Source organism: Manacus candei, unplaced genomic scaffold (genome assembly GCF_025592945.1).
Source record: "Manacus candei isolate 608988 ecotype Guabito, Panama unplaced genomic scaffold, ASM2559294v1 h1tg000014l, whole genome shotgun sequence".
In the NCBI taxonomy this organism is placed as follows: domain Eukaryota; kingdom Metazoa; phylum Chordata; class Aves; order Passeriformes; family Pipridae; genus Manacus; species Manacus candei.
Genome location: NW_026138062.1, coordinates 38,203,728 through 38,217,265, shown reverse-complemented (window position 1 = coordinate 38,217,265; position 13,538 = coordinate 38,203,728). Strand labels below are relative to the sequence as shown.

The 13,538-nt window shown below is 36.1% G+C and overlaps 1 protein-coding gene across 3 annotated transcripts in view; it reads left to right on the top strand.

Annotated features, from left to right (window-relative positions):
• ATM (ATM serine/threonine kinase) overlaps positions 1-13,538 on the top strand; it is a 64,450-nt gene that overhangs the window by 7,767 nt on the left and 43,145 nt on the right. For all 3 annotated transcript variants that reach the window (XM_051779787.1, XM_051779789.1, XM_051779788.1), the window contains exons 9-24: positions 159-328; positions 1,702-2,073; positions 2,590-2,781; positions 3,116-3,211; positions 3,718-3,943; positions 5,191-5,322; positions 6,028-6,153; positions 6,276-6,365; positions 7,264-7,432; positions 8,579-8,778; positions 9,346-9,428; positions 9,521-9,676; positions 10,122-10,197; positions 10,335-10,465; positions 11,788-11,908; positions 13,191-13,367. In XM_051779787.1, coding sequence (XP_051635747.1) covers positions 159-328; positions 1,702-2,073; positions 2,590-2,781; positions 3,116-3,211; positions 3,718-3,943; positions 5,191-5,322; positions 6,028-6,153; positions 6,276-6,365; positions 7,264-7,432; positions 8,579-8,778; positions 9,346-9,428; positions 9,521-9,676; positions 10,122-10,197; positions 10,335-10,465; positions 11,788-11,908; positions 13,191-13,367 — 2,517 coding nt within the window. The remainder of the gene's footprint in view (positions 1-158; positions 329-1,701; positions 2,074-2,589; positions 2,782-3,115; positions 3,212-3,717; positions 3,944-5,190; positions 5,323-6,027; positions 6,154-6,275; positions 6,366-7,263; positions 7,433-8,578; positions 8,779-9,345; positions 9,429-9,520; positions 9,677-10,121; positions 10,198-10,334; positions 10,466-11,787; positions 11,909-13,190; positions 13,368-13,538) is intronic.

Here is a 13,538-nt window from a genome sequence, read left to right as displayed (position 1 = left end):
CTTGTTATAGTAAGAAATAATAAATAATAATTCTGGTTCCCTATTAGAAGGCTTTATACACAGTAAAGAATGGACTAATTTAGGTTGGCATTTCAGTTTTCTTGTAAATACTGCTTTTTTTTTTTATTTGTATATTTTTAAATTTCTCTTAATAAAAGGTTTTTACAGAGGATACCAAAGTCCTTGAAATTACCCAGTCCTATGCCGTTACACAAAGAGAGCCCAGTGAGGACGCAGTACCAAACAAGCGCAGGAGGATTGAACTAGGCTGGGAGGTCATTCGAGACAACATGCAAATATCCCAGAAGGATTTTGATGTCATACCTTGGTAATAACATCTTTACATGAAAGAAGCATCACTCCAGACATCTTTTTACGTTTAACATTCTCCTGAATATGTTGTGCGTTCAAGTTGGGTGTCTGCACGTGCTGTAATCATATATCTAAGTACTGAACTTAGATTCTCACAGTTTTTGGAAAGCAGTGAGTACTGGTCTTGGTACTTTTGCTTTATGAGTATTAGGAAATAAACATGATATTTACTGCTGTCTTAATCTGGCTGTGTTATAGCATAGCAACCGTTAACAGTTTGGCCATTTTGGAATAGTTCATGCAGTTTTCTGTAATACCTGGCCTGAAAACTGTTGCAAGGCCTGACTTTTTACCTTGGACTTTGATTGAGGAGTATTTTGCTTCCCACAAACTGGAGGTATAGCTTCAAGTTTTGCTGACTGTTGCAGGAGGACTGTAGCAGTGAGTGTAGCAAGGAGTCAAGTTACTATTAAAAGACCAAAGATGGACTTTTCCAGAACCTACCAGTTGTAGCCCTAAGCCCAGGCATGTTGATTGTTTAGCTAAAATAGATTACACTGGATGTTTTTTGCTGTTACTGTTCCTCTCTGTCTTTCTGACTTTTCTTGGAAACTGCAGTACAAGATACCAGAGCAGCATAGCTGCTTATGGATTGCTTCCTGCACTGGGGTGGCAGGTTTGTGTGAGTGTGTGTTTACTGCTTGCAGTATTGGGGCAAAATGGCTGTTTAGGATCCAGTTGAGAAGTTAACATGCTATTCTGTGTGGAGGTGCCAATGGCCAAGAAATACTGCAGGTACTGTAATTTCATAGAATCATCGAATATCCTGAGTTTGGAAGGGACCCAGAAGGGCCGAACTCCTGGCCCTGCACAGGACAGCCCCAAGAATCCCACCATGTTTTTGACTCTAGCTGCAACCATTGATATAAACTAAACCCTTCCAGCTTACCATCCCCAGCTAAACATCTTTTTATTTTCCTGTCTGCAGAGATGTTGCTGTAATGTTTTCCTATTCATGTAATTTCATGTTTGAGGTCCTTCTCTGTGTCAGAGTTTACAACAGGCTAGTCCAGAAGAAGGAGAAAAGTATTTTTTTTGGCCTGAAAATTTCCTTGCTTATGGTCAGAAGTGTGTGAACTTGGCTTGTAAGAAATCAAAAATCAGTGAAGTCAGTTGTAAGAAATTATTAGTGATAGTGAGGCTAGATGTGCAGACTTTACAAGTGAAAATGGTAGAAATATTGAATCTTTATATTTTGATAGTAAAGAAATCAGCTCAGTACTGGGAAATATAAACATGAAATGGCAATTGGAGGAGGCGTTGTAAATTTACTGCTGAAAACGCAAATTTATGTATGTTTACTTAATTGCTTCACTTTGTATTTTCAAGGTTACAGATTACAATTCGATTAATATCAAAGTATCCCATGAGTCTTCCTAGCAGTGAGCTACCTCCCTTACTCAATGTACTTCACCAGTTACTGCCTCAGCAGCGCCGAGGAGAGAGGACCCCATACGTGCTTAAGTGTCTCACAGAGGTAGCTTTGTGCCAAAACCAGAAAACTGATTTGAAAAGCACCCACAAGTTGGAGCTCCAGAGAACCTGGGCAAAGATTTGGACTCTTATCATTCGCAGCGTAAACTTCCAGCAAATCGAAGTGGAGAGCTTTGGGCTGCTTGGAGCTATGATTCAAGGAAACCTTGTCGTAACAGATAAAGAACTCTGGAAGATCTTTTCAGGACCTGCATGCAAACCTTCAAGGTAAAATGAAAGTAAGGGTAGTGTTTTGGATCTGATTCACATTCCTCTTTATTGTGCAACCAAAATCACTGTGTTACTCAATATTATCGTTGTTGTGGCTCTATTTCTGTTTAAGAACTGCAAACATTTGTCTTTTAAGCATTTGAAGTGACCGTAAGTATGTAAGTTTGAAAGCAAGAGGCAGAAGAGGAAAGGCAGGCATCTTCACATTTAAAATGGACTAAAAATTTAAAATCTGTCTGACAGATCTGTTGATTTTTTGAAGTTAAAAAGTATGTTTTCTTCTAAATTTTTATTCTGAAATAAGTGTTCTGAAGCAGTCTTTAAAATAGATCAGAAATGTCTGTAGTAGCCAAGAAAAATGAAAATGTGAAGATTTTAATGAAAGCGTTAACCAGTGTGCATGCTTATGTCCTGGATGCTTCCTGTGCATGCAGAAATACTGACTTTGCTTTAGAGTGCTGATCAACAAATACCACGTTGTTTCTCACAAATCCTGTTCCATTTTTGTTACAGTTCTTCTGTATGTTGTTTATCATTAGTGATGTCTGCCTATTCAGTGCCAGAAAATTTGGACACAGGAATAGAACATAATTCTGAAAGAAATCTGGATTCCGCATTAAGGGAGGCAATAATGAAATGGGTCCTGTCCTGCAATTTGGAGGAAGAGATAGAAGAATGTGCAGAATTGCCTCCTGTACTCTGCAGGTAAAGTCCTTGGAGCTTAATTTTATGTGTAAGCTCACCCTATAACACAGAAGACCATGCAGGGAAAAGTGTATTCCGTTAATGCAGAATTCTATTACGTTAATGTTTCTGTAGAGTTTATGGGGTTTTTAAACTTACTGTAGAATGTCATTCTGGGGACCTAATATCTGTCTATATAATTTCAGGTACATGATCTATGTGTTAGAAATATTCAGTGTAAATTTAGGTTTTTCTTCAGGAAAACTGTTAATCTACCTAATGTTTGATGCACTTCAGGAATCTTAAGAGCTTGTCTAATTGCAAGACAATATAAAAACATTTTCTTTCTTTACAGTGATTTTCCTCATCTTGTATTACAAAAAATTCTTGTGAGTCTCACAATGAAGAACTGTAGAGCTGCTATGAACTTCTTCCAAAATGATGCTAAATGGTATGTTTTTAAATTAATCATTATAGATACTTAAGCTAGGAATGCTGCTGCGTGTTTCACTGATGTATATGTTCAAGCTTTTGGACTATGTCTATTTTCCTCTTAATGAAACTAAAATGTGTATCAATTGTTCTAATGCAGGATAAGACTTTCCTACTGGAAGTTAAAAATACTGCTTTTAGGGGTTTTATGAATTTCTGCTCCAGCTGTGTAAAGTAGATTGAGGTCAGCGATCTTAACACAAAAAAGATGCTGCCATATGAACTGCAGTAGGAGATATGATCTGTTTGCAGGCTTCATGTTTCCTTGCAGTTGAGTTAGAGCTAAAATGGTAGCGTCCATTCCGCAGTGAAAGTCATGTCAGAAATTAAAGGTCAACCAGAGTTTGGAAGCACAAAAGGATAAATTATTTTACTTTTGTTTATTTCTTCTATTTAAATAGTACTTTTAAAGACTTGTAAGTTGTATACTAGCTGCTAAAGTAAAAACTATATCTCTTCTTCAAGTGAGCAACATGTGCAGAGTAAAGAAGAAAACAATTTTTCTGATGTCGAAGAACTGTACCTGCAGACAACATTTGACGAAATGGATATTTTCACTAACTTTGCAGTAAATGTTGCAGATAAAAATGTGACTGGTTCAAGACTTACCATCAATCAAAATCTTAGGGAAACACTGGAGAACTGCCTTTTAGCAATGTCAGAAAAGCTTTTAAGCAGTTGTGCTCCTAAGGTAAGTTAGAAATTACTGTTACATCCTTACATTTGCGCTCCCAAGCAATATATTTTCAAGGCAAAGTGTATGGATTTTCATTCCTTCTGCTATTAATAATGAACCAAAAACATTTAAAAATTGTATCCAGTAATATAAAATAGAGAAGTCTCTATTTATTTACATAATTCACAAAACATCCATAGTTTTCAAAAGTATGAGTGAGTATGTAGTAGCTGTATCAAAGCGTAAGCATGTGCATAAATCAGTTACCCTGCTTTTGTGATGTTGGTTTCGACTTCTGTGCCCCTGTAACGCTGCAAGTTTTTTCCAGTTTTCAGCTGAATTAGCCTGAGACATAGAGTTCTTAAATAGGTTTTGTAAAAAGATGCAGCTCTCTAAAGGAGTAATTGTAAAGAAAGCTGCAAATGTGGGCTACATGTAAAAGAGTACAGCCATTGCTCAAGGGAACTGGTTATCCCCCTCTACTCTTTGCCTTTAGATGGCATCAGAAATACTGCACCCAGTTTTGGACCTTCCAGTACAAAACAGACATGTAATGCCTTCAGTGGAGGCCACTGAGATGGTGGGAGCTCCAGCACTTGGCCCTGTGAGGGAAGACAGAGGAAACTGGGCTTGTTCAGCCTGCAGCAGAAGTGGCTTTTAGGGAAACCTACCAGTTCCTATAAGATTGTCTAAAAGACAGAGCCATGCTCTTCATACACAGTGCTTCCTGCAATAGGAAGGTGAGACAGAATTCTGTCTGTGTGAGGACAGTCAGTCGGTGGCACAGGTTGCTTCGCCTGAGAGGTCGTGCAGTCTGCATCCTCTGAGGTTTTCAAGCCCTGACTGGATCAGGCCTTGAGTAACCTGTTGTGACCTTAATCTGACCCTGCTGTATGCAGGAGGTTGGACCAGAGACCTGCTGAGTCTGAACTATCCTGTGATCCAGTTCCTGACCTGCTCGTACTGTCTTGTGTCCTTGCAGAAGGTGAAATAGATAAACAGAGTGCATGCTAAGAACCATGATGGAATCTAAAGGAGAGAGGGAATTAGAAGTGGTCTGAAGGATGGAGGCCTAAGGACCATGGGACATACAGCTAGTATTATAATGTGAAGAGCTGAAAGAACTTTTTCAGGAGCTGAGGCAGCTGCCATGCAAAACACTAGGATGCAAATCTTCGTATATAAAGTGTTTAAAAAAGACTAAATAATTCTACGTTTTGTGGTGATAAACCACTGGTATTTATACTGTGTATTTGATTTAGTCTAAGGTTCTTTCTGCTGAACACCTTGTCCGATGTGTCAGTCTCCTGGTTGGTGTTCTTGGTTGCTATTGCTACACTGGTATATTTAAAGAAGAGGATGCCTGTAAATCAGAGTTGTTCCAGAATGCTAAGGTAAGCAGTAATGCATTTGGGAGCTATTAAAAATAAAATAAACCATTAATTCTTAAAATTCTGTTCATGTTGACACATTTTCAGAGCATTGATTACTGCTTAGAAAAAGGCAGTTTAGAGAGGTTTAAATGTATAACTGTCTCTGAAAGAGAGGAGTCACTGAAATTGTCAGTGTACTGGTACGCCAGTTTTGCAGTGCAGATTATTCTAAATATTGATACATTTCTGAGTCGCACCTTTTAAAAAAATGGAATAATCATGGACATGTAGACAAAGGACTACTTCTAGGATAACGAGTCCTTTCATTTCTAGGTCTTTTATGCAGGAATTTAAGATAGTTTGATGATTCAAGCCAGTATGAAGACAGCTATTGCTGCTATTATTATTGTTACTACTACCTGAGGTGGTTTCTTGCTTAAACAGAAACTCCCAAACTTACATATTTTGGAGATATACTGAATTTTTCTTTTGTGATGAAAATATTAGTGTTTCAAGCAGGTCTAGGACATGTTTTTGTCTCTTCTGGAGCAAAATGAGCGAAACGAAAATCATGGAAAAAAGTCTGAACTCAGTTTTGATGCACACTATGAATATCAAAGATGTATGAATGAGAATCATATCCTTTTGTCTTTATGTGTGTGGTGTATGTGCAAATGTACAAAGGAATTCGACTGAGGTTTTTTAACCATGTTGTATTTTTACTAGTCTCTTATTCACTATGCTGGAGAAAGCATTTCTCAGTCAAAAAGCAAACTAAATGAAGATACCCAGATCAACTCACTGAGGACTTTGATAATGCAGTGTACAAAATGTTTGTGCAATTGTACCAAGGTAAAGTTTATAAAGGAGTTTATATTTCTTTGTTTATTAATGAGATCACAAAGTTAAATATCATACATAGGGCTCCTGGATAAAAATTAATTAGCCTATCTGTACATCTTGCTTTCTTACAGAACAGTGCTAATAAGACATTGTCTAATATATTCCTACGCTTGTTAACATCAAAATTTATGAACGATCTCATAGATATTTGCAAAAATCTCGTAAGTACATTCTGTCTGTTTCTAAATACAGTGTTCTTCTATGGGAGGATTGTTTTTACAGCACAGTAATTTGGAGGCAAACCAAGCAAGATACCTATTATTGAAAAAAATCAAAATACACTGAGTTTTATAGAGAATCTCTAACTGGGAACATTTTTCTTTAGCAATGGAACACAGCTTAGGGAAAAAAAGAGAGCAGATGGATAACATGTGATTGAGTTTAGCATTCTAGTTCACATTAAAAAACAAAATTATGCTATTTTTCATTTTTTTAATACTTCATTACAGTGGAAGTATATACAAATAATTCTATAACACATGATGTTTAACTTTAATGCACTTTTGAAGGGTTTTTTTGTTGTTGTTTATTATGTGAGTATTTAACTGTAAATGGCTCACTGGGAAAAGTAGTAGTGTGGCACTACACTTAAAACTTCTCTTTTTGGCACATTTCTTGTAGTCAGGTCCAGGTGGGCAAATTCCTTTGTTTTTGTAGATGAGGAAGAGCTGAGAGTTTTACCTTCTGTTAACTTGTCATCTGGTAGGGAAAGTAGTAATTAGTGTGTCCCCAAAAAAGTCACATGCCTTTTCATTTCTCTGTAATAGTGAAGCATGATGAGAAGTTTGTGGGTCTTGTAGAGAGAACTGTTTTTAAAAAACTAACACAGAGATTAGTATCTGTCTAAGGAAGCTTATATCCTGAAGAAAATAGTTCAGATGGTTCATATGTGTAGATGACAGGTTTACCCCAAAGGATGAAATTTATGAATTTCATGTAGCTCTTACTGCCCTCACCTATTCCAGTTTACTGAGGAACTGTAATGTCTCTTCTTGTGCTGTGTCTGCGGTGTTTCTTCTGTCTTTAAAAGCCAACTCTAAAAGGATGTGTTTTTGTCAGATGACAGCTACTGGAAAACCAAGTGTACTGGGAGAAGTGGATCTCAGGAATGATCCTGAGGAGAGTATAGTGGAAGTAGATAACCAGGTATCTGATGATCTATTCGATAATCATTCAGTGACTGACATCAGTGATACAAATGAATCTGGTGATATGCAAACTGCAACAGGTAAGTCTTCTCTACATCCAAAACTACTTGCAAAAGCTTGATTTTACAAATTGCTCTTCGCTTGAAAGATAGCAAGATACAAAATCATGCTATATTAGTAGTTGAAACAGGTAATGGTTGAACCAGGTACTTCCTAAGCAATTAATTCTCATCAGTGTTTTAAAGATGTTAATGAAGTGTTCTAGCTCTTTTAGAAAGGAGAAATTTATTTTTTATTTTATAAGTAGTAAAATGCAAGAAGAGAAGGTAGCTAACTTTTTCAAAGCCAGGCAGAAGTTTTGGCAAAGAAGAGACAAGAAAAAATGTTTATAGAATACCCGTCTCTTATTAGACTGTGCTGCATTTTCTTAAAAGTTTTTCTCCTTTTCTCCTTTTCCTGAAGAGTAATTCTTGACATGGTCAGTTTTTTAATATTTCTGGACCTTCAGAGGGGCAGGAGCATGAATCTATCAGTTTATTTCTGTTACGAGCTACAAGTACTGATGCTCTCTTTTGTTTTACATTCATGGTTAAAATGCTGTGTATCTTAATGTTTAACCAGGACTATGTCTTTTTACTGTTAACTGAGAAGGAAATCTGGGTGTTATATTACTGTCACAAACAGTGGCTGGTCTGTTTTCTTGTCATGTTGAATAAATGTCTTTATAAGTATCTTATCCAGATAATATTCTAATAAGTAAAGCTAGTAATTGCTGGAACTTACAGGAGTCCAAAATGTGACAGGAAAATTACATGTCTGCCTATCTCGTTTAGGTTATTAACATGGGATATTAGGATATTAACATAGTAATTGTCATAATTTCAATTTTGGGGAATCTGTAATTTAAAATATATCCTAAGAAATAATTAACAGTACAAAAGAACACAGTCGCGGATGGTTCTACAGAATTCATTTCAACCTTGATGGAGAAATCAGCTGTGTGTATGGGCACATAAATTTAAAACCTGTGTTAGAGAGGGCCTTTGTAGAAGTGGGAAACACACTTTAACTGTTACTGATGCACTACTGCTCAATAACAAATAAACGTAAAGGTGCTTGTCCTCTATCTGTTTTGAGAACTTACTAGTTTTGTAAAGACCTAAAATATTACCGCCTTTTCTGTTGTCCTTGGAGAAACATTTCTTACACGGAAATCTTATTTTCAGGTGCTTTGAGCCCATTAGCTGAGGAACAGTTGACAAAGCAGGATTTACTTCTCCTTGAAATTGTGAGGTTCCTATGTATTTCTGTAACTACAGCCCAAATTCAGACAGTGAGCTTCCGAGCCTCTGACATACGGCAGAAGCTGTTAATGCTTACTGATGGCAGTGTCTTTGATAGCACTAAGCCATTACATCTGCACATGGTGAGTGTGAGCTTTTTTTGCAGCAGACTGACCTCTGTAATTGTACTGTTATTAAATTTGTAAAGTCTTGTCAGTTACATATTGTCTTTCTCCTGTTGTCGGTTCCCTGAGAAGACTTAAAATGGCTACTTCTAGTGTTTTTGAAATGTGCTGTGGTCAGGGAAAGAGCAGTTAGAATTTTTAAGCCAGAAAATAAAGAGTTAAGAAGTATAACATCTTGCCTTTATTATTGATTATTTGTTAAATAACTGAAAACAGTCTCTGTAGTAGAATAGGATCTATGTTTTAGTTTACAAAGGAAATATTTTTACTGCCAGAACTAAAAATTTCATGATCTATATTACTGTGTGACAGTTTTTGCATGAAAACATGACCAGTCTAACACACAATAGCTTACAATAGGTATCTTTGCTGCATGATTTTGTGTAAGAGTTACTAAAAAAGTTTCCTAATTTTTCTTTTTGTCTACTTATTTTCTAAAGTATTATTTTCCAGTTATGAAGTATCATTTTCCATTTTAGTTTTGTCTGGGTTTTTTATTTCATTTGGTTTTTTTTTATTCCACAGTACTTGGTTCTTTTGAAGGAGCTCCCTACTGAAGAACACCTCTTGCCTGCAATGGATGCAGATATACTTCTGAAGCCTCTTTCGTAAGAGAGAAACTCTTCAACATGTTTTGCATCTGTTTTAGAGGATTTGGTGGATTTTCAGTGTTTCAAGATTTTCTTTCTTTTTTTCACAGTACCGTGTGTTCTTTGTACCGTCGAGATCAAGAAGTTTGTAAAGAAATTCTGAATAATTTGCTCCCTGTAGCAGTAGGGTTGGCCCATTTCGATGCACATGCTGAAGAGACAGGGAGTGCCAGAGGACAATTTTTGACAGTTGTTGGAGCCTTTTGGTATGTTATCTAATGAAGAAGTCTATTGGACATAAAATTTTTGATTTTTAATTTTTTACTTTGCTATCAGTCTGAAGACTGTAGTGCTGTTTGTGTCTTGCTGTTGGTATACTATGATATCTTTATCCAGAATTTAACTTTCTGGATTTTCTGACATGTTATATCTGTAGCAAAGATTTGTCCTTAAGATAGTATTGAAACAATAAACCCTATACTGTTGTGAATTAACAAAGACTGATTCTACGCTGAGTTGCATCAGTAATTATTACAAGTGATAACTTCAGCAAACAAAAATGAATAGTTTGCAATTACCAATAAAAATGTCAAATCGACCCAAACGTACCTTTTGAGTACAAAGTAATCAACTGTGAGCAGCAGAAGCTAACTTGCTGTTTTTCAAAATTGTGGGCAACTTCTTCCTTTATTCAAGTTTTCCTTATTTTAGGCATTTATCTCAAGGAGGGAAGTGCACTGTGTCAGTAAGAGTGGCCCTTTTAAACTGCTTGAAAGCCCTGCTTGAGGTAATCCCAGATTTTCTGACATTCATCAGCATGCTAAATATTTACTTAAGATGTAATTAAAAATAGTGTCTAAAGATCTTTTGCATCTTTCAGTGCATCTAATTTAGACTTTAAATCACAATATTCATTTTCTTCAGGCCGATCCTCATTGCAACTGGGCAATCCTTAATGTGAGAAATGAAGATCTGCCTGTGACTGATGCCTTCCCACATTTCCTTGCAGACAGTCACCATCAAGTTCGCATTCTTGCTGCAAAGTCAATTATCAGGTGACAATGTAGATATTTTTTCTGTTTATAAAATGATGCTTAATTTCACCTTACTAGGTATCACTTTGGCTTCTGCATAGCTGCACTTTTCAGTACTTCTGGGACTTTAATCTTGACGGAATATAAAAACGTACCAAGTTACTTTGTGTTCAGCTTTGAACAGTAAATGTTCCAACTTCATCTACTTTTTAGTTATTCTGTGATGTGAGAGATCTATACATATATAGAGAGAAACCATACATATGTATATAAAAGTATATGTGATAGCAAATTTTTACTAAATTTATTATGCAAAACTTGAATAGAAAATGGTTGTTTAGGTACACTGTATAGCATAAAAACTTTTTCAAAGGATCTCATGTTTTAAATACTGTACGTAGTTCTTCCTCCATACATCAAAAAGGGTGTAATTGAACTGAAATAGGAGTAGAGGAGAGATGTTCTAAAGTATGAAACACTTTATGCACAACTATTGGTTGCATAAAATGAAGCCCTTCAGCACAAAAAGAGTTGAATTGCAGGAGGCATAACATAAGTCCACAAAATCTAAATCAGAACAAAGTGAATACTGACAGTCTTTTCAGTTTGAGGACTAGGGGACATCAAGTGAAGCTAACAGGTTCAAGATTCCAAAAAAATGTGGTTTATTTCTTTGTAGAACAACTTACCCTCAGTGTTATTCTACTACCTTCAACTGTCTTAATATTTACAGTGGTTCAAAAAGCAAGAAATTAATGAAAGAGGAAATTATTGAAGTATACTAAATACAGTCAGCACTTCTGACTCATGGTGTGCCTAGGTCACCCGTGATCAAATGTTGTATTCAAGGAATTATTATGTGTTCAAGGCAAGCATATGGTGATCTTTCTTAGGTAAACACTAATAGTCACTTAGAAATGGCTGGAGTAATGTTTGGTTTGATTCACTGTGATGTTCCCATATTTGTTACAAAGTGGGTTAGGCCTTTATCTGCAAAACATATGCTCTTTGAGAAACTCCTTTTACCTACACATCTGTTCAACAAATACACTCTCAACATACTTCATGACATGAAATGTTCCATTATGATGGACAACTGAAGTTTGCCTTCTTGCATTGGCAAAGATTGGGAAACTTTTATGTATTTTCAGACGATTCTCTACCATTTCACCCCAACAGAGATTCTTGATTATGTTTTAGGGAGTGGAGGGAAACTGCTCTATTAGAAAATTAAGAAAAAAATAATTATATTCAGAAAATCAGAATATTATTATTTGATAAGCACAATATGTAGTAACTCTGTAGACATGTTATGCTAATAATGATTGTTCTTTTTTTTAAAGTTTGTTTCAAGATGTGAAACAGAGGGATTCTTCTGGAATGTCAAAACCTCTTCCCTTGAAGCTCCAGCAAAAGGCTTTTGAGAATGCCTATCTCAGAGTTCAGGAAGGAATGAGAAACCTGGTACCAACATCTAGTCATTAGTTTTGCCTAATTTTAATTTTATGAATAAAATTACTTTTAACATGCTTGTGTTTAGTTTTCCAAGAACATTAATTCTTCTGGACTTCTGGTAATCTGAACTGGTGAAACAAAGTGGTAGTCAGGAAATTTCTTACACACCCAGTAACTCACTGTTTTACCCACATTAGAAGTTTGTAAATTTTTTCACTATATGTTCTAGACTGCTCTTCTGAATCATAGTACTTGTTGCACGCTTCAGTGCTGTAACACTTAAGAATCATAGAAAAATGTAGGTTTGATAATCTAGACAACATACAAATAGTGAATAAGAGGCAGTGTAAATTAAGTTGTGTTTACATAGAATAAAACCAGGTTTGTAAATTTCAGAAAGATCGTGTTTCTAAAGGTATTAGAGCAGTGGTTTTCACAAAACTTAAGATATGTTTAAAAAACTAAACTATTCAGAAGAAACTTGAAATGAAGGAAAAGTTTGACTTCAGTGCAGTGATTGGAAATACAGTGTTGTGGTATATTACTGTGGAATGTCTTTAACTATTAATTTTTCCTTTAGTGTCTTTCACTTTTCTTCCCTCCTTGCTACCCTGCTAAGTCATCTACATCATCTACATTTTCCACTTTTTTTCTATCATGCTGTCATCTATCTGCATGTCATCTCTCTGCTGCATTTTTTTCTTTTCCCTTTGCCCACTGTCTTGTTAGCGTGGGCTTGCTGCTGAGGCTTCATCTCTCTGTCATTGTGTTTTGTCTCAGAACTGCTTCCTCCAGCTCTTTGTCATCTCATCTTATTTCTATGTTATCTTGGCTCCTTTTTCTGTCACCTCAGTTTGGTGTTGTCTCAGCTTCTGCCTTTTCATTGCAGTTTCTTAATATTATTTAAACTCATCACTTGTCGACACCATGCCTGCATTTGAATTGCAAGGCAGTTCTTTCCTATATGCATCAGGGAGTAGCAAAAAGGAGACTTGTCTTGTGCCTCCATAATTTCTCTGTTAAGTGGGTTGCATTTGTTTAAACTACTGATATTATAATATGAACTGGAGGGTATGAGGTGTCAGCAGGTGTGCTGGCATGCTGGAGGCAGTAACTTCTAGTTGAGGAGTGAAGCAGCAGCTGGGGGAAGTAATTTTTAAGCAAATAAAGCAAGATTTTCAGCAGTATTTATGTCAGTGCCCTTAACTTTAAATAATTTATGCTCATTTATTAATTAGGACAATACTTTAACAGAATGTTTGTCCAAGTTCTTCATTATTTCTTATTGAAGGTCAGGGGTGATGCAAGCCCTGAAGATCTTTTGGACAAACAGCATAATGGAAAAGCAGTTTTGCTGATGCTTATAACCATGGTTCTGTGCTGCAGTCCAGTTTGTGAAAAGCAAGCTTTGTTTGCCATTTGCCAGTCTGTGAAAGAGAATGGATTAGAACCTCACCTGGTGAAAAAGGCAAGTATAAAATTCCATTTTATATGTAGGTTGGGCTAAAATTGGATGAGTACAAAATGCTTTGTCAGTGTTGAAAGTTGTTAAATTTTGTAAGGGTATCACTAATGTGGTATTTAAATAACCAAATGAATTCGTAATTATATTTAACTACTTACATAGAAATAATGACAT